Source organism: Euprymna scolopes, chromosome 27 (assembly GCF_053919585.1).
Source record: "Euprymna scolopes isolate OS-2025 chromosome 27, ASM5391958v1, whole genome shotgun sequence".
In the NCBI taxonomy this organism is placed as follows: Eukaryota; Metazoa; Mollusca; class Cephalopoda; order Sepiida; family Sepiolidae; genus Euprymna; species Euprymna scolopes.
Window position 1 is genome coordinate 79,361,784 of NC_136508.1, and position 27,400 is coordinate 79,389,183.

Sequence of the window (27,400 nt, forward strand, 5' to 3'; positions counted from 1 at the left end):
ACTCTTTCTTGAAAATTATGAGATATTCGAGTAAGTTTATTATGTGTACTTTTTCTGAAAAAGCTTGCTATTTTTCGTTGACTGAATATAAACTTTTCTGCATTTCTGCGAACGCAGTAAGACCAAAATCTTCTTTTATGAACGTTAACTGGATTTTTCACATTTTGAAATTTAAACCATTGACTCAAAATTCCGGATATTTTGTTTATTAAAAGGTGTTCTCTTTCGCCTTTCGGATTACCAATGAGGGATTCATTACCTACGCTAAAATGTTATTCCCGGTTTGTTTGTTTTTTTCAATTGTTTCATGTATATATATTTCTTAACTGTTTTTTTTTTACAATTAATGACTAAATATCATAAATTGTTGCTTCATCTAATGATTCAACCATCAAATTCTATATTTGCTACAATTATAATTTGCTAATTTCTTTCTGTCCTCTGATGAGAAGCATAGCAAAAATGGCATTCTTTGAAACTCCTCGGAATAAGGACTTCAGAAAATGGTTTTTGGAGTATACTGTTGAATAATAAAATTAATTGTAAATTTTAATTTGCAGCATTAAAGTCGTTTATTTTCCCTTATATGATGATTACAACGTCTTGTCAGACGAGTGCCACTCCCTCAGACACTTAAAGTCCATGAGCTAAAAAATGAGTCCTTGTTTGTTTTAGTCCTACCGGTGAATTCACACGCTTAAGCAGGCATGACACTGAAGATGGTCATTGAGATCAATTATTACATGCTTCCAGCATTTCAAGCCTCCACACGTCACAACTTTTCCATCGCCACAGGACCATTTTTATAGACAAATGCCTGAGGGAGTATCGATGATGTTACAGAGTCTTAGCTTTGTACGACAGCTAAGTCTCTCTCTCTCGGCTCCAAATGTTGAGATCCAGCAACAAGCAATACCAAGATAACCAGCTACAAGTTAAACTGCAGACCAGCTTAATGCGGGTGCTAGTCTCCCGCTTTATGTTTTTTTAAATCAGAGATTTGTTTCTCCTAGAAAGGTTGCCTTCACCACGGGTTACGGGAGTTCTCTTCACCCCAACACACACATACATACACACAAACATACACGGCGCTAGTTAGCCGTTGACCTCCCCAAAGGGCTAATTCGCCCTTATATCAACAGCAAAAACTACGTACATATATATATATATATATATATATATATATATATATACGTAGTTTTTGCTGTTGATTTTTAAACAATATTAAGATTAGTGTCTTCACCTTGAAGATCGGATGTTTTTTTTTCTAGAAACTGCCCATTTTTTATTTTGGACGTAAACAAATTTATTTATTTATTCATTTATTTATTTATTTATTTTTAAAACAGTAATCACCCTCGTCAACGTAGCTTGACTGTTATTAGGACTTGAACCCTGGACCTTATGTATTTCAGTCCAGCGTCTTATCCATTGCGCTATGATAACATAGACGATTTACTGTTTAGTTTTTATCGTTTATATATATTTACGTAGTTTTTGTTGTTGATTTTTAAAAGATATTAAGAATAGCGTCTTAACCTTGAAGATCGGATTTTTTTTTAAAATTAGAAGAATTTGCTGTGAAAAAAATGCACGGAAAGTTCTTCCAGGATGTAGCAGATGTTGTTGATGAAAGATCATACCATTAGCTTAGAGCTGGGTATCTGGCTAAGAGTACTGAAGCTTTTGTTTGTGCAGTACAATAACAGGCATTAGGAACGCGACTGTTCCGAAAAGTGGTTCTAGGATGGGATGTTGCTGTAGAATGCCGGATTTGTGGAATGGTTTTCGAGTTAATTGCCTACCTTGAAGTTTGGTGGCAATTAGCCTCCCCACCTATCCAGTGGAGGTCTTCTTAGTGCTTTCTCACCTCGGTCTTTCTACCCTCCTTGGTCCTTCTTAGTTATTTGATATGGCACAAGTTTATGCTGACAAAAAGTGGGGGCGAGGGCACAGAGAGGTAAACTTACAATTCTACAGTTTCATTATTATTATTATTATTATTATTATTATTATTTAATGTCTCTTTTGTATGTTTTTACTTTGCACTTTATTCATTATTCAATAATATGTTATTCAAAAGTGCAAAACGTTTTCAATAACAACAGACATAACAAAAACAGCAACAATAGTATTATTATTAATAATAATAACAACAACAACAACAACAACAGTAATGATGACAGTAATAATGATAATAATAATAAGAAGAATAATAATAATAATACAGAGAAACAAATGATAAATGGCTGTTGCGATAACACGTACGATTTTCATAATAATAATAACAGCAAAAAACTTCGAAAAAAGAATGGGAGATATTGGAATCAAGGGAAGGACTGAGAAGATACAACAGCAATAATGAAAACGACTGAAGTTTAATAAAATCATCGAATGCGAACACTAGCCCAGGTGGAATACAAACGCTGATCTTTCATATGAAAATTGCGATAAAATTAAAACAAAAAAAGATAGATGAACGTTACATAGAACCATGAAAACTGCAACGGCAAAATTGTAATTAACTACCTTCCCCCATACAAAATATTTCAGTGATGGCATCGACTGGCATCACACTAAATAGTTGAGGATGGAAAGACCGAAGAAAGAAGACATTAACCAGATATCCACTGAATGAGTGCTAAAAGGACTGAAATCTTGGTGAGATTTAATGCCAGCCAAATTCCAGTGATGACCAATGGTCATTGCCAGCGAAAATTCAATGGCAAGCCGCTTTTGGGATGATACAAATGAATTTGCAAAGGTAATTAAAAAAGACGGAGAGTACTGGAAATCTAGGGAGACTGGCTGCCACTCAGACACTCCGGCGAACACCTTCGGATGCTGTCAGTGAGTAATCTCTGATGATAATCTGTGTAAGAACTCCCAATGAATAATAATAATAATAATAATAATAATAATAATAATAATAATAATAATAATATTGATAATAATAATAATAATAATAATAATAATAATAATAATAATAATAATAATAATAATAACAACAGCCAAGTAGAGTCAAGGAGAAGGAAAAATCAAGGAGAAAGTACTGACCAAATCTCCGCTGGATAAGTACGAAGAGAACTGGGACCTTGGGGAGGCTTATTGCCATTCAAATTCCAGTGAAGACCAATAGCTGTTGCCCACGAGAAATCAATGACAAACAGCTATTATATTAATGTAAATTTATTTGCAAATACTATCGAAAGAGGTAGAGAGTACTGGAAATCTGAGGAGACTTGTTGTCACTCAGCTTCCAGGGAACACCACAGGTTGTTTTCAAGGGGAGATCTTTGATAACCTGCGTGAAAGCTCCTTGTGAGCCAATAATAATAATAATAATAATAATAATAATAATAATAATAATAATAATAATATCTCATAGATATTTTGTAGTATTTCAGGGTGAAGCACCTGCTGTTGCTAGGCTAGCTATCACTTGTAAGGACTCACGTGAAAACTCGTAATGAGAAAGATAATAAAACAGCAGAGCATCTCATCAACACTTGCGTCGGTTATCACCCATGAAAAATTAATCCGGTATCTTCTCTGATCTGATCTGGACAGAATCTCAAGTGAGTGCCCCCATCGCGCAACCGCACGTTTTTTCGATGTCTGAGTAGCCACTTATTGTTCCACTGTCGAAGCACATAGATCATAGATCATAGGCTAGTAATTGCTAGGTTTTGATCTATTTCTTTCCGTCGTCGTTTGCATTAGTTTTTAGGTGGATCCCACGCCACGGGATGGATTAAAAACGCATTCTCTCTCCTTATTTCTGTGTGTCTGTGTGTCTGTGTGTCTGTCTGTCTCTCTTTCTCTCTCTATATATATTCTATCTATATATCTATAAAAATGAAAATGTCAGCGTGTGTGTGTGTATGTCTATGTGTGTACATTTCTACAGACTCGAGATTTGACATAAAGAGTATTGAGATTTAGGAATCGTTTTAATCGGTTTTTGGCCTAAAATTTCGCTGCTAAGGAGTCAAAAGTCAAACGATTTTACCTTTGCGGTCTCTAGCAAATTATTCAGCAAATTTTTGGTCTAAATATTTGAAATTTTATATAAAGGGTATTTAGACATGCAGCAAGATTTTTAATCTTAAGTTTTTGGGCGAAAATTTGGCTGTCAAGAGATCAAAGTTGAAAGAGTTGACCTTTGCAGACTCTACCAAACTCCTCCGTCAATTTGAGTCTAAAAACTAGAAATTTTAGATGTAGCTTACCTGGAAATGAGTCAAACGTTTTAATATATATATATATAAATATATTAATATATATATATATATATATATATATATATATATATATATATATATGTGTGCAAATAAAGTTATGAACAGTGCATAGAAACCTAGCAAAGCTGGGCTTAACTGCTAGTATATATATATATATATATATATATATATATATATATATATATATATATATATATATTAACATATACGCCAGCGGTAGTCAACCTAGACGCGTTAAACAGACTTCACTCGCAAGAGAAAATTTCACAGGAATATTAAGTTCACACGCGATTCCCAGTCGCATGCATATCCCGGTTAAGGGAGATAACGAGATTTTTGTAGTCCTTACATGAACGACGCCCTTTTACATACAGCACCTGGTATTCACAAATGGTTACCCATAGTGTAATGACTAGGCTCAAAGCTACTTAACTTCGGTAGCCTGAAAAAAATAAAAACGGTTTCTCAATTATCCAAAGTCACATGTTTCGTCATACGACCCATCGAAATTAGAAACAAGAACCCAATAGTCTGTACTAAAGTTCTACCACTAAGCCAACCTCCGCTAGTATTAAGTGCATCGCTATTTTTTTCTTGGTAAATGCCATGTGATACTTTTGAAAAGAAAGAACTCTGTGCCTAAATACTAATTATAAATAATTTTCGCTAGCCAATATGTCCTTTGATGGGGAAAGGACGTATATATTTAAAAAATATAATTATTAACGGACACATGTTTTGTCAGTATACGACTCATCAGTGTGACTGAACCTTGAACGATATATATATATATATATATATATATATATATATATATATATATATATATATATATATATATATATAGGGTCATGGTTTCCAGTAGGTATTCAAATTCTCCCGAGTAGATATTTAAGTTTTCTCCATTAAGCATTCAATTTCTCTTTGCTAAACATTCAAGTTCTCTCCAATGGGAATTGAATATATATATATATATATATATATATATATATATATATATATATATATATATAAAGTCATCCACATACAGTAGTACTCTTTCATTGTATCTCACTACTCATCATTGCAGCTAGACATAAATCTTTCCCCAGTCGTGCATCCAACCTACAACCGTCGTGTTGACAGTCAGCAGCTCTAACCATCGGACTACAAATCAGTGCCCGTAAAAATATGTATATATATATATATACATATATATATATATATGTATATATATATATATATATATATATATATATATGAATTTGTGAATATGCATATATATATATATATATATATATATATATATATATATATATATATGAATTTGTGAATATGCATGTGAAATGTTATGATGTGAAAAGGAAGCGGAAGACCGGAGGCTCGACGTTTCGCCCGAATTATGCGGACTTTTTAAGAGGTGTGACCACATAATTCGGGCGAAACGTCGAGCCTCCGGCCTTCCGCTTCCTTTTCACATCATATAGGACTCATCAGTGTGACTGAACCTTGAACGATATATATATATATATATATATATATATATATATATATATATATATGGGATCATGGTTTTCAGTAGGCATTCAAGTTCTCCCGAATAGATATTTAAGTTTTCTTTAAGGATTTTTTGAATTCAGACTCACATTTTCTTTATATAACTTTCGTTTATTTCGTCGTGGATATCCTCATTACCTTTCATTAACAAGAGGACAATTCTATGATTTTATGTTTCCATATAAATTTTCTAACCTGTCAACTCTTCAGATGCGATTTTCCTTCGATGTTTATTACAAAATGTTGTTTTGTACGTAATAAACCTTGCGTTTTTTGTGGGGTAACATATTCTCCATATATATATATATATATATATATATATATATATATATATATATATATATATATATATATATATATATATATATATATATATTGGTGTCATAGCTTCGATTCTCGCTAGTTTCAGTCACGCCGATAAGTGGTTTAAACCCCACCTTCTTTGATAAAAAGGAAAGGATTGTTGTTTACTGGATCAGAATCTATCCATTTTATACTTGTTAGCTAGGTTTTGACTTCGAGGAAGTATTTTGAACTTTTTTTTTTCACGTGGCTTCATGTATTATCTGGAGCAATTTCTAAAAAATGACTAACAACAAAACATTATCTGTGAATAATTATATTTTAAATACTTATATATGTCGCTCCCCAGGATTACATTGTTTAGGACATATTATTTTAAATCAGCATCTAGGTAGAGTGCTTTCCGTTCAAATGTATCGTAAGCAAAATAAACAAATTAATGACTTCTCTCTCTCTCTCTCTTTCTCTCTCTTCTCACTCTCTCTCTTCTCACTCTCTCTCTCTTTATATATATATATATATATATATGTGTGTGTGTGTGTATAAATATATATATGTGCATATATATATGTGTGTGTGTGTGTGCGTGTGCATATAAAAGAGAGAGAGAGAGAGAGAGAGAGAGAGAGAGAGAGAGGGAGCAAAGATTAGGGTTAGATCCGACATGACCAAATCAATGGAACCTGGGTACTCCCAATAAACAAGATCGTGTATAGTTTTCAAATAAGATATGCACTAGCAGTATCAGAATTTTTGTAGGAATTTTTGACACCCCTAACACGAAACTGCGAATACAATATAAAAATCTCGTAATTTCTCTGTTAAAAGTGGGTTATTTATTTTCTTTATGGATTATACTTCCAAAATAAACTATTACAGTTGTTTTAAAAGTAATAAAAATATTTTTATTTTTTTTTTAAAACAGTAATGAATTTTCCGAACTCAATATTTTTCAATTTTTAAACTCAATATTTTTAAATTTTTAAATTTTAAAAATCTATCAAAATTTTTCTATTGATTCTATTTTTACGATATTTTCAGGGTCAATGTGAAATTTTATGTTCTTTCCAATAAACCGAATATAATATTTTAGACAAACGTTTTTTTTAAATTCACGCCCCCCCATTTTCACGCCCCCCCATTTTCACGCCCCCCCCCATTTTGAAATGTCTATTAAAAAGTAAATAATTAATTTATGTTTAATAGGTTTATATATCACAAATTGAAGAGAAAAGGTCAATAAATAATATATTCAAATTTAAAACAAAAAAAAAAATCAGTTTTTTAGAAATTTACCTGTAAAGTCCGAAGTTTAAAACCTTATTTTATAAGAACACATTTTTTCTTTTTGTCTTTTTTTTTTTTTTTTTTAATGAAACCTTGGTCCTTGCTCCTTTAATTGAAAAAAAAATTAGGGCTTGAATTACATTTTTCGAGGAGTTATAAGCTTAGAAAGATAGGGGGTCGAATAATTTACGCCTCTCATTTTGAAATGTCTATTAAAAAGTAAATAATTAATTTATGTTTAATAGGTTTATATATCACAAATTGAAGAGAAAAGGTCAATAAATGATATATTCAAATTTAAAACAAAAAAAAAAAATCAGTTTTTTAGAAATTTACCTGTAAAGTCCGAAGTTTAAAACCTTTTAAAAAAAAAAACACATTGTTTTGTTTTGTTTTTTTTTAAATAAAACCTTGGTCCTTACTCCTTTAATTGAAAAAAAAATTAGAGCTTGAATTACATTTTTCGAGGAGTTATAAGCTTGGAAAGATGGGGTGGAATTATTCACTATTTTCACGAAATTTCTGACACTGCTAGATATGCACACACACACACACACACCTAGATAGATAGATAGATAGATAGATAGAGAAAGAGAAAGAGAGAGAGAAAGAGAAAAAGAGAGAGAGAGAGAGAGAGAGAGAGGATGTTTAAGGATGTGTTCTGATGCAATTACATGGCTGAGCAGGTTTAAAAGAATGAGATGATTTTGGTTCTCCTCCCAATGTAAATAACATCAACAATTTGTGTTTAACACAACGTCATAACAAAACATTTGTCTCGCCTGATCAATTAATGGAGACTCGTTATTTATTTTTCATGCCTCTTTTGGCATCTCTTATTGCAACTAAAACTCCCATTTCAGCAAGCCGTACAGAAAATATCACGAAAATACCGATTAAGTAGTCTAAAATATTTCTCATCTGATAAATCCAAACATGTTTTCGTCAATTAACGTTTCTACTATAATTTGGAGCTGATCCTGAATTTATGTTCTGAATTTTTAAATGAGGATTGATCATGTGGATTATTTTGATTATTCAGACTGCTATTCTCATCATGAGTTTTATTGACACAACATTTCGGCCGATGTAACCGCCAACCTTCTTCAGATGTATTTTGTCGAATTCGGGAATCTTTCTGTTGATTCCGGGAATCTGGACGGGAATTTGAATGGGAATTTGAATGGAAAACTTGTTGAGAGTCTAAACGCAAAAATACAGTTGCGAATTTAAACTTCTATCCAGTCATGGCTAACGAAACAAGATTATACTACACCGTGGATTAGTTCGAAATTTCATGCAGCTGCCAGAATTCGACATTTTGAAATGATTGAAATATTGTAACCGGATTAGACATTTTGTTTTCCATGATATATAACTCTATTAGGAAAAATCTACTTATAAGATTAAAAAAAATATTCATATTCACCTGAAACATGGTGTATTGCCACTGGAATGTTAGGAGATTATAAAGCGGTCATAAGGGCGTTCTACGTAGAGAGTTGAGAAACGACATATCACATTACATTTAAATTTTTGCATTTTAATACCGACAATGAAGCAGAGAAACAAAGATATAATTCCAACGTCAAGCAATTCAGGGAATAAAGGCTTTCCAGCATCTGCAGACCTGTACAGTGAAGAGGTGAGATTTTGTTGCTTGTTGAGTTAATCCAGGGTATTTACGTTTATGAGGCACCAATGCTCTGAGTTTGTTAGAGCACACACCGATAAAGTACTTGCAGGACGAGAAGAGGGATGCCACATTGCGGCGATGGGACAGGGGTTCGAGCTTGGCTAACAATGCAGATTCTGTTGAGTTGATGCACCAGCATATTTCACAACAATGCTTCAAGCATTGGCAAACGGTGGCGTGTTAGAGATATAAGTGTGAATAAGTTTCTATCACGGTAGCAGGAGTCCGCCTTCTTTGCAGCAGTCTTGGCAATGTCTTCTTTGAACTTTCTTCCAATTCATAGATTTAGAAATTTATCTTGTCAATAGTTTATCAGTGCTAGTAAGAAAATTAAAAACAAATGTCACTCATATATATTATTCCTTAATTGGAATTCATTTTTGAGATGAGCATTATATATCTTAATTTATTTTTATTTCGGACTATTATGCTCATCTTTATTAGTTGTTGTTTTTCATCTTTTATTGGTTTGTTTATTCACAACGTTTCACAAAGAATCCAACCTTGATCGCCCTTCGGGGCCCGTGGCGCAGTTGATAGAGACGTTGAATCTCTACAGTTCTAGATGAACATTGTCTGAAGATAGCGGTTTCAATCCCACCAAAAGCGTGCCAGAGGTTTACTTGGCCAAAATGTGGTGAGACGACAACAACAACTACGGATGGCAGTGATGGCTGAGAATGCAGTAAGGAGATTCGAAGTTCCTATCCGTCGCGGTTACCACCTGACGAAGGCCAGAGGAATTAGTTGGCCGAAACGTTGTGAATAAACAAACCAATAAAAGATGAAAAACAACAACTAATAAAGATGAAAATAATAGTTCGAAATAAAAATAAATTAATAAATGTGACTCATATTTTGAAATGCCATAATTTATTTCAAACGTATCAATGAATTCAATCCTCTCCTCTCTAGTAAAGTAGTTGAACCTAAGGACTCCAACCTATTTTATAAATTATAAATAAATTAGAAATCAGACGTGTTATTTCAAAATATTATTATCATGAAACATTAATAACAACTTCGTGTCGGCACCTTCCTGTAAATTACGTAAACAACCGGCAGATGCTTAAGTGTAGACTGACGGACAGATTCAAAACACGGTGTCTCTCTTCCTAATGTTCTTATTTAGAAAGCTATTTTTAATATGAAGAAAGTAGGATTTATCGTTGACATGGCATGTTGAAAGTTATTTTTGGTTTTGATTTTTTTTTGATTTAATAGAATCGTATGCTTTCATTAGATATTATAGTCTTCTGACAACTTATTTGTTAATCGCTTCGGCATCTTTCGGCTGATTATGAAACCTGCCGATGAGTGATGCCGACGTGAAGTTGCCGGAGCTTGGGTCGTAAACAGGATGTTGGTACTACAGTCGTATTCCAGTACTACCCGTCGCATGTTATTTGGAGCGGCCCCCGTGGAATCCAGTAATTATATAGATGGTTTCCACATTCAACTATGGGACTAATTATTGTTACATGTTCAGTTCAGACTGTTCACTTGTTTGGATATACCTACCGCAGTTCACCGGAACTACTTACCTGAATTTGGTACTATTTGTTACCACTTACCTGTGGCAATTCGAAAAAAAGGAACTATTTACTTCTGCTATGGCATACTTGGTTATTGACAATATTTTATTTTCTGTACATTAGCATACTTCTTTTATTTTTGCTTTAGTTTTTCGTATAATAGTAATTGAATAGTGTCCGACTATTATTACATATATCGTAACAGTGTCTCCTCCTTCAGTTTTAACAGCCCCAATGCTGACTTCGGAATGCTATGAAAGGAGATTTCCTAGCATGGTCTCTAAGCTACTTAAAAAGGGAACTCTTCTCTAGAAGAGGTCATGCTGATTTTTTAGTTTTAGTCATCGTGTTTTTTCTTAGTTTTCTGTTGTATTTAATCGCTGTTCAGTTTTTTTTTTTTATATATTTTGATTGCATTCGTCTGGTCCACATTTGGTTTCTTTCGCGATGGGAATTTTACTTGATGGCAAAATTCTTTTTTTTGTGTGTGTTTCTTTTACTTTTTAAAACTTTCGCATGAATTTATAGTCCCTTTTAAACACTTCTGTTTTGATGTTTAACATTTAGTATGTTGCTTTTATGGCCACATTTCACTACAATATCAAAACTTTTCTTCTACTTTTTCTTATATATATATATATATATATATATATATATATATATATATATATATATATATAGCCTGTTTATTATACAAACATTATTGGTTACATATGTGCATACATGATTCAATGGAATCTCAATGCAGAGAGACAAACCTCATCAGACTGACAAGAAATGACATAATTTTTTTTTGGTCTGATGAGGTGGGTCTTTCTGAATTGAGATTCCACCGAAACATGAATGCACATATGTGACCAATAATGTTTGTATAATAAACACACTATATACCAGCTCTGTCCTCCATTGAGGACTCTTTAACACGGCCTCAGTAAATCTACATCTACGAAACAAAACTATATATATATATATATATATATATATATATATATATATATATATATATATATAATTGAGGGATAATCGGAATTGGGAATCGAAAAATTCGGAAAAATATGTACCTATTTTTTGATGCCAAAAACAATTCTTTTAAGTGTATTTTTTTAAAAATCTAATTTGTTTAAAAAATAATCTTGGCATGGATGGTAAAAAAATCAAGACTAAAAATCTACAGATCATCCCCTCTAAAAGTTTGCTGTTTTACGTTTGAAAAAAAAATATCTGCACATATAACGTGTGTTTTTATGTTAAACAGGATAAAATAACAACTATAGTTAATTATTTTTCGCTTTATAAACAATTGGAATCGGAATCAGCAATTGTATTGGAATCGAGAATTTGATATAGAATCCGTAATTTCATCGGAATCGAGGAATATTGGAATTGCCCCGTCACTATATAGCCAATATTCTATTATAATTTTTATAATTCTCATAATTTTTAATATATTAATTTAAACTATATGAATTGTATGAGAAACCTTTCAGCAACCTTTATCTAGCAAACAGAAAAATCCTTCCCACAGTACGCTTATGGAAATATTACAGTCTGCAATACATTTGACCTTATCGCGTTTTATGAGTTGTTTCATAAGTATACATTTGAACTTAAAAAAACTCTCCATGTGGATTAAACTTGTCTTCATTGCCTTTGATCTTACGAGTGTGGCTCCAGTTTTCTTCATTGAATCTAACTACACATAGGAATATCCCTTTTTTATTTTGGGTTCTTTAAGGCTGTTCATGCAAGCTTTATAGATTTTCAATCTATGTGCTAAATGGCAAAATTTATGACAGCCTGTAAACGTTATTTTGCTAATAACATTTTCTCCGCTGAGATGAGCCATTTATTGAAAATGCATGGATTAAGGAAAAAAAAACAACCTTTTTTTTAATTTAATGAATTTAATTCCAAATTTATATATACACACACACACACACACACACACACACATGCAAACAAGCACACGTAGAGGCGGATTATTGTTATGTTGTCGTTGAAATAGAAACTTACCATTTGTACTTGTGTATCTTTCTCTAAATGGAACGTGTAGACTTGGCTTTTGGTAAGTTGGATTAGTTGGGACAACTTTACAACACGATATTATCCTTTTCCAATTCATTTTCTTGCGAAAGGATTCGGATTCAAAACTTGCTTGTTTTTTTAGACTTTTTTTCTTAATTATTCGTCAGTGATTGAAAAAGAAATCACCCCCCCACCCCAACAAATATTTTCGATAATTATGAGAAAAACATGACGTAGAAAACAGAATTCTAAACAGAAACGGCCTTTCTTTTTATGAAAGCGGGATATCCGGATCATGGGTCGGCGTTAAATTCTTAATCTTTAACAATAAAACTAAACTATAAGAGAAAGAAGCGCAAGCTTAAACATTTAAAATTTTATTTTTTAAATAAAAACATTTTAAATTTTATTTTTTAAATAAAAACATTTTAAATTTTATTTTTTAAAAACATTTTAAATTTTATTTTTTTAAATAAAAACATTTTAAATTTTATTTTTTAAAAACATTTTAAGATTAAAAGGTGACGTTTATAATCAATTTTTCGTTTTTTAGTTATTTGCTAGAGTCAAATAAAAATGATGAAAGAAATATTGCTTCGCCAGTGTTCGCGCCAATATTCGTATGAAATCATCGAATTACGTCAGTAATTTTTCCACATATGAACATGTGAAAGTATAAGTTGATCTAGCTGTTTTGAGAATAAATCGATTTGCTCACAAACAATAAATATAGTTACGACTAAGTGTCATGACAGTTATTGATGGCAGACATGGCCACAGAATCAGACAAGTACTTTATTTAACATGCATTTGTTAATACACTACTATCTTTGATTATTACCGGCCCTAAAATGCCAAAGCAGAAACCATCATTATTATTTTTGATGACCTATAGAAAGAACACCATATATTAACTTTTATTTAGAGTATTAAGTGTGTGTGTGTGTGTGTGTGTGTGAGGTTAGGTCGCTTGTTGACTTTTTAAATAAAAAACAAACAAACTTATATTGTGTTCTTTTACCTAGTGCAGGAATAAAATACTTATTTCGTTTTTATTTACTAGGGATCAACGAAACGGCGGAGGTGCTGTTAAAACGACCCCAGAGGGACGAGATCAAACCCGGGGCGGACATTATACTTCGGTGTCAAATAACAGGCAACCCACCGCCCTCGATTTTGTGGTACAAGAACAAGTTTAGGTAAGTATTTCAAATGGTTGTTTTTGGTAGAAAATAGTTTTCGCCATATCTTTGTAGTCATGAAATTAAATAATGTACAACTTAAAATCCGACATTTTATAAAGGATAAAAGCGAGAAAAATCTTTATAAACATTAAAAGTAGTTTGATTTTACTGTTCCCGTTTAATATTATTAGTTTGCATTATGGTTAATAAATTTTATTAAAGAGGCATTGCAAGTTTAAATTCAAGTTTCGTTGTTAGATAAACACAACATGAAGCAACATCCCGTAGCCATTTTATTTTTTATTCGACTGTTTCACATATCGTAGGCACATTTTAAGCGTGCTTTTCTAAATTTTAGTTGCATAATACTAACTGCGTGTTAATAGAAATGATTCCTTATCGAGTAATATATAACAACAACAGCGTAAAACTACTTTTAATGTCTAAATAGATTTTCCTCTCAGTTTTCTATGGCCGTGATTTTTATAAATTACCTAAAATTCTTTTGATATATGTATATCGTAGGATGTGTGAGAATTATGTCCAGATGTTCATACATTTTTGCATTTAGATTTCCGTTACAATGTGTAAAAACACATTTTTCATATTACTATACGTTTCCGTCTTTGCTTGAACGTATTAGTATCAGTACAACTACTAGATTAGTACATAATCTCCCGACCCCCCCCCCAAAAAAAAAGACGATACTACCAGATTTGCTTGAAGGTACTGGCTTTCCGACCCGAAATGCAAAACACAATCACGTTATTGTTTTGTTATTTTTCCTTTCAAATTCTCTTCTGCGAAACAAAAACAGCAATTAATCTCTACAAAACAACCAAAACGAAGCCAAATTCCATGAATAAATATGTAAATATATAAATAATAAAAATATACAACCATTTATGAAAATGACCGAATTTGGCATAAAAATTATTGAAATTATATCAGCCAAAAAGAATTGATATGCCGTAAAAAAAAAACAAAACAAAAAACTAAAAATGAAAAAATATTTGACGGTATAAAGAATTTTAAGCATTAAAACACTAACAAAATGACTAAATTTCGACATTATATAACTCGAAAAGAGTTGATATGCTGTAAAACAAACAACAAACAAAACATTAAAAATATCAAGAACTTGAAACACAATACATTTTACTAAAATAATCGAATTCAATAATATATAGGTTGATATGCTGTAAAGCAAAACAATTAAATGCAATTGATACCTTTTAGATATTCCTCATTTGTCGACTCACAATATTGCCGTTTCCTAAACTGGTATCTCCGAGCGTCAAACTAATAAAGAAATTACGTAAAGCATAACACACACACACAAATGCAGATAGATAGATAGATAGATAGAGAGAGAGAGAGAGAGAGAGAGAGAGAGAAAGAGAGAGAGAGAGAGAGAGTGTGTGTGTGTGTATGTGTGTGCGTGAAAGAGAAATAGGCATACACACGTAGTTACTTCGCACTATCACAGTGTGATTAAGTGTGACAAGTTTTTTTTTCATTGAGATTCGAAACCCGAACGCCAAATTGCTTCAAATTGTAATCAAGATACCTTAGCTTTGGACACCAAAGGAAATTATACTGTTTTATTTGGTTGTTACTACTACTACTACTACTACTACTACTACTAGTACTAGTACTACTACTACTACTACTACCAATTAATGATAGAAGTACAATAAGTAAAAATAACAAAACGTTCAATTGAAAATACACATTCCATTAATGTCAAGGAAATGGTGCCGATCATTTGGTGTCAGCTGATATAAGAATGGAGCATTGAAACGGCATTCAACCAAGGCCGGGAAACATCTGAAGTGTTGCCTTATCAACTGAACCGTATTGAGCGACCAGAATCAAAAGCATGAGCTGATAAGAAATTGTAATAATTAGTTTTGCTTATACGTGTATAGATTTTAACATTAGACTTATGTATATATACATATTTGAAATTAATTGTAATGAAATCAACATTATTCATATGCAAGTAGTGGCAGACGTTTTTCTAGCAATTTATTTACTTTCCACTAGGACGGGTATTCGTCTAATATATATATATGTATGTATATATATATATATATATATATATATATATATATACAACCAATTTTTTTAAATTCATATTAAAAACAATTGTCTACATATTCCCTCACACACACATACGCACGCACACACACACACACACATGCACGCATATATATATATATGACTACTTCATTTACTCACATAAATCAGTATACGAAAGTATAAATTTATGCGTAAACTTTAAGTATTTACTTCAACAGTGCTCAATACGGAGGTAGAGTTAGGTAGTAAGTTATAAAATACCCCCTTTAAAAAACAACCCCCCAACCCCCCCAAAAGTATATTCGATATATATACTTTTGTTTTCTTTTTGAATATACTTTTGTTTTCTTTTTGAAAATGGGAGGTATTCTCTCCCAAAATTAATCAAAGTTCCAGACCACCAACGGACTTTATATACACCGAACATACCAACGAATTTTACAAATTAATTATATAACGAGGTGAGGAATGGTAGATGAATAAACAATTAGATATTTCTCTACTTGAACATACCCGTCTATTTGTTTGTTTGTTTTTCTTTTCTTTACTCTCATGATTCCGTTCCTTTCTGCATTGCTTTTAAAACTTCCATTATATTCCTCTACGAATAGCGAATATATATATATATATATATATATATATATATATATATATATTAGACGAATACCCGTCTTAGTGCAAATTAAATAAATTGCTAGAAAAACGTCTGCCACTACTAGCATATGAATACAAGCAGACTACCATTTATTTTATATATATATATATATATATATATATATATATATATATATATATATATATATATATACTAGCAAAAGTACCCGTCGTTGACTGGGTTCAAAAACAGCATACAGAAAATGGACTCTGATTTATGAAAGTATGATAGGGTATGAAAAGGAAGGATTGTAAAGAGATAGCTTCGAATTTGGGGGTATCAAAACCAAAGCAAAATATGATGAAAGTAAAAATAAAATAGATAAACCCCATAATTTATTATACCATACCTGTTCACACTGAAACACGTATCACAATATTCTGTTGATCTATATTAAAAAATCTTGTTAAGTTTGTGACATATTTCCATTTTATGGAGGTCAGGCGCGAACGAACACCCCATAATTTTATTATACCATATTTCTTCAAACTGAAACATAATTATCAAAGTATACTTACGCAGATAAATATGAAAAGTCTTTATTTAAGTGTGTGCCTATTTCCATTCTATGGAGGCCAGACGCGAACGCAGACCCCGCAATTTTATTATACCATCCCTATTTAAGTAAAAACACATTTATCAAAGTATCATTATGTACATCTATATCAAAGACACCTGTAAACGTTTTTTTTTTCATTTTAAAATTTTTTATTTCCATACTTTGTGGACCAGGCGCGAACGCAGACCCCACAATTTTAATGAACCACCGTTCTGGCAGATCAAACATACCCATTCCTGTGTCTCGATACATATTCTATCATTATATGTAATCAGTTTTTAAGATAGTCAAACATATAGGAGCCTATTCGTGACCACACACACACACACACACACACACACACACACACACACACACACACACACAGACACAGACACAGACACAGACACAGACACACATTCAACTTAATACATATATATATATATATATATATATATATATATATATATATATATATATATATGTAAATAAATGTTTACAGGTACAAAATTTATATAATGATTTAAATAAAATGTACGGAAATTTCTCGAGAGCTCCTTCGGCTATCATCTCGTTAGGAGAAATCGGTAGCATACAAAACAATATTACTGGCGAAATTAAAGAGCACTACGGGAGAATTTGAATGTGCCAGAAATAAGAAAAAAAAAAAACGATTAAAAGAAAAATTTAATCTGAAATTACTGCGTTTAAAAGCGACTAAAACTAAAACTTGGAACAACAAGGGGGAAAAAACCGGTGGAGAATGGGTCAAAGTTCCCTATAGAGAAATAACGTTTTCGTTGTCTCCTTTAAGAAATAACGTTTTCGTTGTCTCCTTTAAGAAATAACGTTTTCGTTTGTGTTCCTTTACGCTGGCAAAAGGAGACAACGAAAACGTTATTTCTCTTTGGGGAACTTTGACCCGTTTTTCCCCGTTTTTTCCCGTTTTTTTTCCCACGTTGTTCCAAGTTTTAGTTTTAGTCACTTTTAAACGCAGTAATTTCATATTAAATCTTTCTTTTAATCGTTTTTTTAAAATTTCTGGAACAGTCAAGTTCCCCCGCCATGCTCTTTAATTTCGCCAATAATATTGTGTTCAATGCTATCGATTTCTCCTGACGAGATGATAGCCGAAAGAGCTCTCGAGAAATTTCTGTACATTTTATTTAAATAATTATATATATATATATATATATATATATATATATATATGTATGTATTATGTATGTATGTATGTATACATATTCTCTATTTATATATATATATATATATATATATATATATATATATGTATGTATTTATATACATATTCTCTATTTGATTAAGTATTTCTACTCATTTTAATATGGCGTTCATGTCGTATAAACCATTTTAAAAGTATTTATTTCAAATCTCTTTCCAAGACTTTTCAACACGGAGAAAAACGACAAAATCAAGATAATGGATGGAGATTCCCGCTTGAAGCTGTCCCACATAACGGCATCTGAAAATGGAATCTACTCGTGTCGCGCCGAGAACATCGCCGGAGCACGTGACAGCGAGGAGAACTTCTTATTAAACATTAAAGGTACGGATTGCGTGACATCTTCCATTTACTGCCTACGCATTATCGATGTTTTTGCTCAATGGCGAGCCTTGAAATATTTATTGTTTTATCTTTTGGATTTGAATCTTTTCCGCCCGATAATTTTTGTTCATGTGATACGTCAATTTGTCCGCATTTTCTTCTTTTTTTTCACTCTCTATACGTTATATTCGTTATTTCAACAGGTCGTGTCTATAGCGATTTCCCATCGTTGTTCTCAAGAGACTACGCACTACACTCCAACGTGCCAATAGCTGTATATATTCGCTTTACTCAACATACTATGCATTTTTTTTATTCCAGAATATCGTGTCATTTATCTGTGGCCCCTTTTTTTCTGAAGATTATAACCACTCTTTCTAAAGGTCGTAGCCATGGTTACTTGTTCTTTCCTCGCACTCATTTATAAACGTCTACTTATTTTTATCGTCATTATGTGTTCATAGAACCCCGGCTTTATCAAAGATGCTTATGAGTTTAAAGTACATTCCTCATAATGTTATTATATTAAAGCTAAGTAAATCAACGTTTGTTTCCCGTGTGGAATTTTCACTAAATATTTTAACCACATGAAATAAATGCTACAATATTCAACAGCTTAATTTCGACCGTTCTTTTCGCCGCCATTTGCAATTAACTCACCAAGTAATCTTTATTAACTCTTTATCTATGAGGTACACCTTTGACTATACGGTCTTATTTGATACAGTATTAATCACTCTCGCTTCTCCTCTTCTCTATCTCGATGTTTATGATCAGTTGAAGGTAATAAAAAGTATTATATTAAAACAATTTTTTTAAAAAGGAGTCACCACTTATCAAGGTCTGAAGGCCACTTGAGGATAAGGTTAATGAGTGTTAGGTAGTCACTGAGACAATAACGTTGTAATTCTTAGTAAAAGAAAATTTGGTATAATTTCATTATTTAAGGAGACGGTTCAACAAGAAATTGTTTACATTGGACTTGAAGATGACCATATTGTAGTCAGATAGAAAGCAGGCCAGCGGAATAGAGTTCCACAGGTGAGCAGTTCTAGGAAAGAAGCTTGGTTTATGGAGCCCACCTTTAGGTTTAAGGACAGATAGAGAGTGGGAAAGTTATTGATAATGGTTTTATCTAGATGAGTGTTTTTGTCACAGTTTGGCACGGGGGGGGGGGGCATAGATTAAAACTCAGATCAACACTTGCCATGAAAATAATGATAGAGCTGAGATAGGCTAGCAGCATCATTTCTGTGAGAAAGAGGTTGCAGGAGAGAAAAGAAAGGCATTACCTATTAAGTTTCGAAACCGACTTTGAACTTTATCAAGATAGGAGAGGTACTCCTAGCAGCCTCTGCCCAGATGTGGCAACAGTACTCCATCCTAGGATGTAGTTGACTCTTATACAGATGACAGATTGCATCGGCAACGAAAGATGTACTGGAACGGCAGAATGATCCAACCAATTTTCCAGCGACCTTGCCAACATATTTGTTGTATGCGTACGATGTTTTTTTTTTTTTTTTTTACAAAGGGGTCACCACTTATCAATGCCCGAAGACCACTCGAGGATAAGGGTTATTGAGTGTACAGTAGTCAATGGGATGATTTCTTAGTAATCGTTAGTAGTAAAAATTTGGTAAATTTGATTATTTAAGGGGACGGTTCATCAAGAATTTGTTTATGTTGAACTTGAAGACAAGATGAAAAGTAAAGGTCTAGCCCAGAAGCTTGTCAAAATATAGAGCTTACCCAAGACAAGAGCCATTCATTTCATTTGAGCAGATGGAGTTCAGAACGTTGATGATGGAAAAAGCTTGGTTTTAGATGCATAAAAACATGATCAGCAATCTCTTTCTTCCATTGTAGCACGTGCTCAAGGTAAGAGGAGAGAGAGAATCAAGCCTTTGAAGTGTTTTCATATATGTCTAAGCATCAGGGTCGTAAAAGTTTTTAACTCATAATTGGAGAGAGAGCAAGAAGAAGAATTCATTATTATTAGCGAAGCAAATTGTGAATGATGGACAGCGAAAAGAATCAAGTATTAACGTCTATCATAAACAGAAGGATACAGTAGAGAGAGGCTAGCAGCATCTTTTGTGCGTGCATTACGTTCTATAGTTTACAAGAGATCATTCCCCACTAGGTTGCGAAGTCGGTTTTCTACTCTGTCCATAACAGATGAATTACTCTGAGCGGCGCCTCCACAAATATGTCGGCAGTACTTCACCTTAAGACACATCTGGTCCTTACCAGTGCAGAAGATTAAATCAGGTGTTGGGTACTTTCTCGAGCGAGAGGGTGATCGCGCCATTTTGCAAGTGACCATATTAACATAGAAAGAGATAAGCACGTTTTGGATGTTATCTTTTTTTTTCTTTACATTAAAACTGATATTGCAAACCAACTTTTTTCGCTCCAAATAATCTAACTCGAGCTTTATGGCTGTACTCAACAGGTCACATTATTTGTAGCAAAATGATAATACTGTAACGTTAAACAAGTGTCAATGTGTAGGAAAGAAGACAAAGACAAGGAATACGAAAGAAATTTTACTTGCTTGTTCATGTTTTAAGGAAAGACTTTTATTCCTCATTCTTCAGCAATGCGTGACTTCCTGTCTCGATTGTGACGTGACATACGTCTCTAACGTGAACCTGATCGTTATCGTCGGTCTGTGCACACGTTCTTTATTTTATAATATTTTCTTTTTTCTTTGCCGTGACGTCACTGCGCACACGGCTCGGTAGCTGTATGCATCTGCCATACTCGCGTCCGCGCTCTGTTACAATACGCGTCGGTATAAATTTTATATTTTCTTTACTTTATTATCTTTATATGGACCAGACTAATTTGACATCTATCTTCGCGCTAGTAATTTATTTACATTTATCGTTGTTTGTATCGAATAGTTTTCCATTGTTTTATGCATTGATTACAACATTTGTGTTGTTTCCTGCTTGATTAGGCGATTTGGAGTTGTTCTAGCTGAAACCACTGTCAAAAATTTTCCCCACTCTTTATCTGTGCCTAAATCAAAACGTAGATTACATGAAGAAAGCTTCTTTCTTAGAACTTCACGCCTGTGGAACTCTCTACCGCTTGCCTGTTTCCCTCCTGACTTCAACATAGATGTCTTCAAGTCAAACATAAACTAATTCCTGATGAACCGCCCCCCCCCAAATAATGACACTTTATCAAGTCCTCAATACTAATGAATAATGCAACACTATCCCATTGACTACTGTACACAAAATAACCCTTATCCCCGAGTGGCTGTCTATCTTTATATCTCATTTCATATATATATATACACACATATGATAAGTGGTGACCTTCATGTAAAAAAAAAAAATCATGTAAAGCATTTTAACCAAATTCACTTTGCATTCTTCCTTATGCAACCAAGTGCTTTGGAATAAGAATTTGAACAACTTGTAATCTTTAGCTCCTGTTCTACGCCACTTTTGTATATATATATATATATATATATATATATATATATGGGGGGCGGTTCATCAGGAATTTGTTTATGTTAGACTTGAAGACATCTATTATTATATATATTAGTGGTGGGACGATTATCGGAATCGGAATCAGGAATCAGAAAAAATCGGAAGATTTGGCGGTATCGGAATCGGCATCGGAATCGGCATCGAAAAATTGATGCCTATTTTCCGATGCCAAGACCGATTCCTTAAATTATCTTTTTTTTAATTTGATTTTGTGTAAAGTAAAGTAAAATCTTTCATTGCTAACAATGATAAAATAATAAATATTTATTGATTGTAAAATAATTGTAAAGCTTAAATCGATAGATCATCATCCACAAGTGTACTTGACGTTTAGGAAATTATCTTCACATTTAACGTGTTTTTACGAAAATCAGGGAAGCTAACAATCTTATAGTTAAATAATTAGAAATTTCTAAAGACTCAGAATCGGTAATTGTATTGAAATCGGGACATTAGCCCGGAATCGGTAATTGTATTGGAATCGGGAAATTAGCACGGAATCGATAATTGTATTGGAATTGTGCCATCACTAATATATATATATATATATATATATATATATATATATATATATATATATATATATATATATATATATATATATATATGTATATAATGCTAAAAATAAAATTTTAATGACTTTCAATTCTTATGAATCCATTAAAAAATTTAAACAAGGAATCATAATAAAGAAAAATCTCTAATCTATGGATTTTTATCAGAAGATAAATATGCATCACTGGTTAACATACGTTTGTAAATATATTTAAAAAATTATACAAGTAACGTTTTATGAAATAAAATCATTTTAAGTAGAATAACATGTAAAACATGAATCAATTAACAAATTAGCTCGTCATTCAATTAATTCATAAAATAGTATTCTCTGACTCCAGAGGAAGAATCGCAAATCTATTATTATCTAATGTAGATAAATCTAAATGGGAATGCATTATTAGTTCTCGCGCGAAAGAGCAGGGCACAAAATGTTTTAAATAATAATTATAAATAGAATAGAAACAAAGACTTTCGCTGGCGAGGACTAACATTGACCGTAAGCAGTTATACTGTCATTTTGAAATTTTCATCTCTATTTTTATCGTTATGTACTGAATATTTGTTAATGAAACCTATATGAAATATGTTCCGTATTAAATTTGAAAGATTTTCTATTCTGAAAGAAGTTAAAAAAAATTAAATCTAAAAAAGTTATTTTATAGTTTTTGTTAAAAAATTCAGATTTTCTCATTATTCAGACCTGTATTACAAAGAGGGAGTTGCGGAAAATGAGTTGTGGTGTGAGGAGAAATACAAACTGAAACAGAGAGAATATTCAGACCTCTAATAATACAAAGAGGGTGTTGCAAAAATGAGTTGTGGTGTGAGGAGAAATACTAACTGAAATAGAGAGAAGGAGAGTTTTAAAATATAATCTTAAAAAGATAAGATATAAGTTAGAAAAGCGTTTCATCCAAGGCATGAAAATTGTTAAACGAAATGTTTTTACTATAGGCTTTAAAAATAAAGGTACAAGATTCAATTTAAAATTTATTTATCTTCAAATTGCACTTTTATAAATTTTACAAAGTAAGGTATAAAAATTTAATTTAAATTGAATCAAAAAATTACCTTGGATTTATTTTCTGTAGGCTGTTTTTCAACTCAGTCAACGACGGGTACTTTTGATAGTCTCTCTCTCTCTCTCTCTCTCTCTCTCTCTATATATATATATATATATATATACATATATATATATATCACGAGGAGATGAGTATTGGCTGACGAGAGCTTGATATGGATATCTTATCGGTCTTAATTATCGGGTTTGAAACCGACGCTACCAATGACTTGTCTCACCTAACAACTCTCTGTACAAAAAATACAAAATATAAATACACTCCTATATTTCGGATTTTCCTTTTAATTGAGCACTCTGCTAGATTTCTTTTTCTAAAAAGAAAACAACAAAAAATAATCATAAATAATATATATATATATATATTTATATATATATATATATATGTGTGTGTGTGTGTGTGTGTGTGTGTGTGTGAAAATTTATAAAAGCCAAAAGCAATGCGGAAGGATCAGGAAAACGATAGGAAAGAAAGGAAAACAAACAAATACACGGGTATGTTCGACTAGCTAAAACAGTTGGAAAGTGTCTAATTATTTATTTATTTATCACTATATAAATATCAACATTATTTAGTGAGAGGAGGAGTGAGAAATGAATAAATAATTACACACGTTCTACTGTTTTTGCTACTCAAACATACCTGCCTATTTGTTTGTTTATTTTCCTTTCTTTCCTTTCATTTTTCCGGTTTTTCCGCATTGCTTTTGATTTTTATAATCTTTCACATATTGCCTCACCAGCAATGCTTCAAGTAAACTAGCACTTTCTTATATATATATATATATATATATATATATATATATATATATATATATATATATATATATAAAGATAGACAGAAAAAGAGAGCGATATATATATATATATATATATATATATATATATCGATCTCTTTTTCTGTCTATCTTTATATCTCATTTCATATATATATATATATATACACACATATATACATAATATACATATACATTTTGTCAAAGAGAATTTACATATAAGGCCAGCCAAAACACATTAAAAACGATCACAATTATAAAAAAAAAACAATACTTGAGCCTTGGAATAGATTAGCAACATAAAAAGCGGCAAAAAAAAAGAATGAAAAAATATAATGAAAATAAAAATAACAAAATAAAACGAAAATAAAACAAAGACAAAATAAGAACAAAAGAAATCCCCACAAAAGCTGTGAAAGAAAGAAAAGTAATAAAAAATGCAGAATAAAAAACTCGGAACAACTCAAGGAAATCATTGATAAAAAAACAACTCTCCCTCTCGATGGAAATGACTTTTGTCGAACGCATCAATAGAAGATATAGTCTCGTTAATGTCATGGAAATGTGAAATAATCCGGAAAGCCAACAACTCGAACACACCATACAGCTTTCATCTGTTGTTTTTATTGAAAGGCCAAAGTTTGAAGCAGTCATTTTAACGTCAAAAACAACGTTGAGTTGTGCCAATTATATTAATTTGTAAGATGCTACGGCCATCCATTTGTTTGGTGCAATCGAATCAATGCAATAAAACTCATACTGTCGTCGGTAGTGACGTCAGCAAAACTTTAGTGTACAGCCAGGTCCAAACACATATCGATGTGCGAGTGTTTCCAAGTTATCTTAATTTGAATTAAACATGTTTCTTTGTAATGGAAACCTCTTTTGAAGCTTTAGGCTAGGCAAAAATGAGTACATAATATGTATAAGATTACAAACTATATATATATATATATATATATATATATATATATAGTGTGTGTGCGTCTTTTAGCGTTTCTTCTGGAAATGATTTCTGGACTTCTGATGAGTTGCATAGTTGAAAGATACTAGGAATACATATCCGTTGCTCGTTGTTTATATACGAGGCCTGTCTAAAACGTATCCGATCTTGGGCCAGCAAAAATATTTCACGTACCTGACGAGGTATGGACCCTAATCCCCTTCAAAGTAGGCCCCTTGTGCTTGCACACACTTTGCCTACCGATACTTCCACTGCTGGAAACACCTCTGGAAGTCTTCTTTTGGAATTGTGTTCCCCTCCGCCGATGCGTTCAGCATTATCTCTTCTCCACTCTCAAAACGGAATCCTTTCAGTGGCGTCTTCAATTTTCGAAACAACCAGAAGTAGCAAAGAGTAAAGTTTGGAGAGTAGGGAGGGTTGGTGAACGACTGGAATTCCATGTTTAACCAAGAAATATTGGACCAAATGGGATGAGTGTGCGGGGGCGTTGTCGTGGTGCAGTTGCCAATTTTTCGCAGTCCATATGTCTGGTCTTTTGGACGAACTGCGTTACAGAGACGCTGGAGAACATCTTGATAGTACTCCTTTGTCACTGGTTGTCCTTCCAGTGCGTATTCATTATGCACAATTTCACGGATATCAAAGAAGACAGCGTCCCCTTGTATTTTGCTTCACTCTCGTCGCGATTTTTTCGGCCTTGGAGACATGGGATGCTTTCATTGCGACGACTGTCTTTTTATTTCTGGGCCGTACCCTTATACCTATGACTCATCTCCAGTTATCACGGAGTTCAGAAATATAGGATCAGTGTTTACGGTGTCCTGAAGATCCTGTGCAACTTGAACACAGAGGTCTTTTTGTTCCGGCGACAACAACCTGGGCACCAATTTTATTGCCACTCTATGCATGCCCAAGTCATCACGCAAAATTGCCAGTGCGGAATCTTTACTCACTCCAACGTCTTCGGCAAGTTCGCACGATGATCTGCCATCACCAAATTTCGCAAAAACAGCTGCACTCCGAGCAGTCTAAGGCCTGCTAGAACGTTGGTTACTCTCCACTGATGTGCGGACATTTTTGAATCGCTTGAAACACTCTTTAATTTGTGTTACAACCATCGCATCTTTTCAAAACATCCGCTGAATCATGCGAATTTTTAGCTTTTGAGAATCACAACAAGCTTTTAACAAACTTTGATGCAGTACCGTTGCTTAACACGTTGAATCATCTTTAGAGAATCGGTACTCCGACGAACACGTTGTGTAGTGCCTCACTCGGTGACCGACAGGCAGCGACTAACACGCTGGTAGTTCACCCAAAACTTTACGCACGCGCATGAAGGTGTTTTCCTTCACTGAGTCGCGCCGCGCTATCGTCTCTATGTCGCATGGGAAAAATAAAGCTCAGATACTTTTTAGATATGCGTCATATGCACGAAATGTACTGTAAATTGGATCGGATCTTAATGATTTAGGAAAAAATGAATAAGGACTTGCTCACTGGAATTTAGTGTAATATTGTATATATATATAAGGTGATGAAGTTTACCTGAATCATGTGTAATATGTGTATAGAGGAGTCATAGAAGACTATCAAAACCAATCGCTCGGGTCCATATGAGTTTCATGAGATTTGAAAAAGATATTTGCTAGAAATATGTTGTAGGACACACCCTGGATCACTGTGTAGTAGTTGAAATTATATCAAGTAATATTTATATAAAAAAAAACAATTAAGAACAAACACTTACATCTGATTTCTATTTAATCTTTTGTCTAACAAGATTACAAAGAAATTTGAATCTGTATACGTTTATGTATGGTTAAAGAAAACCTACCTGGCAGAATATGGATT

The 27,400-nt window shown here is 32.6% G+C and overlaps 1 protein-coding gene across 2 annotated transcripts in view; it reads left to right on the forward strand.

Annotated features, from left to right (window-relative positions):
* The window catches only part of LOC145248938 (inactive tyrosine-protein kinase 7-like), a 306,146-nt gene that overhangs the window by 188,433 nt on the left and 90,313 nt on the right, over window positions 1–27,400 (forward strand). For both annotated transcript variants that reach the window (XM_080110733.1, XM_080110732.1), the window contains exons 3-4: window positions 13,690–13,825; window positions 18,492–18,655. In XM_080110733.1, coding sequence (XP_079966859.1) covers window positions 13,690–13,825; window positions 18,492–18,655 — 300 coding nt within the window. The remainder of the gene's footprint in view (window positions 1–13,689; window positions 13,826–18,491; window positions 18,656–27,400) is intronic.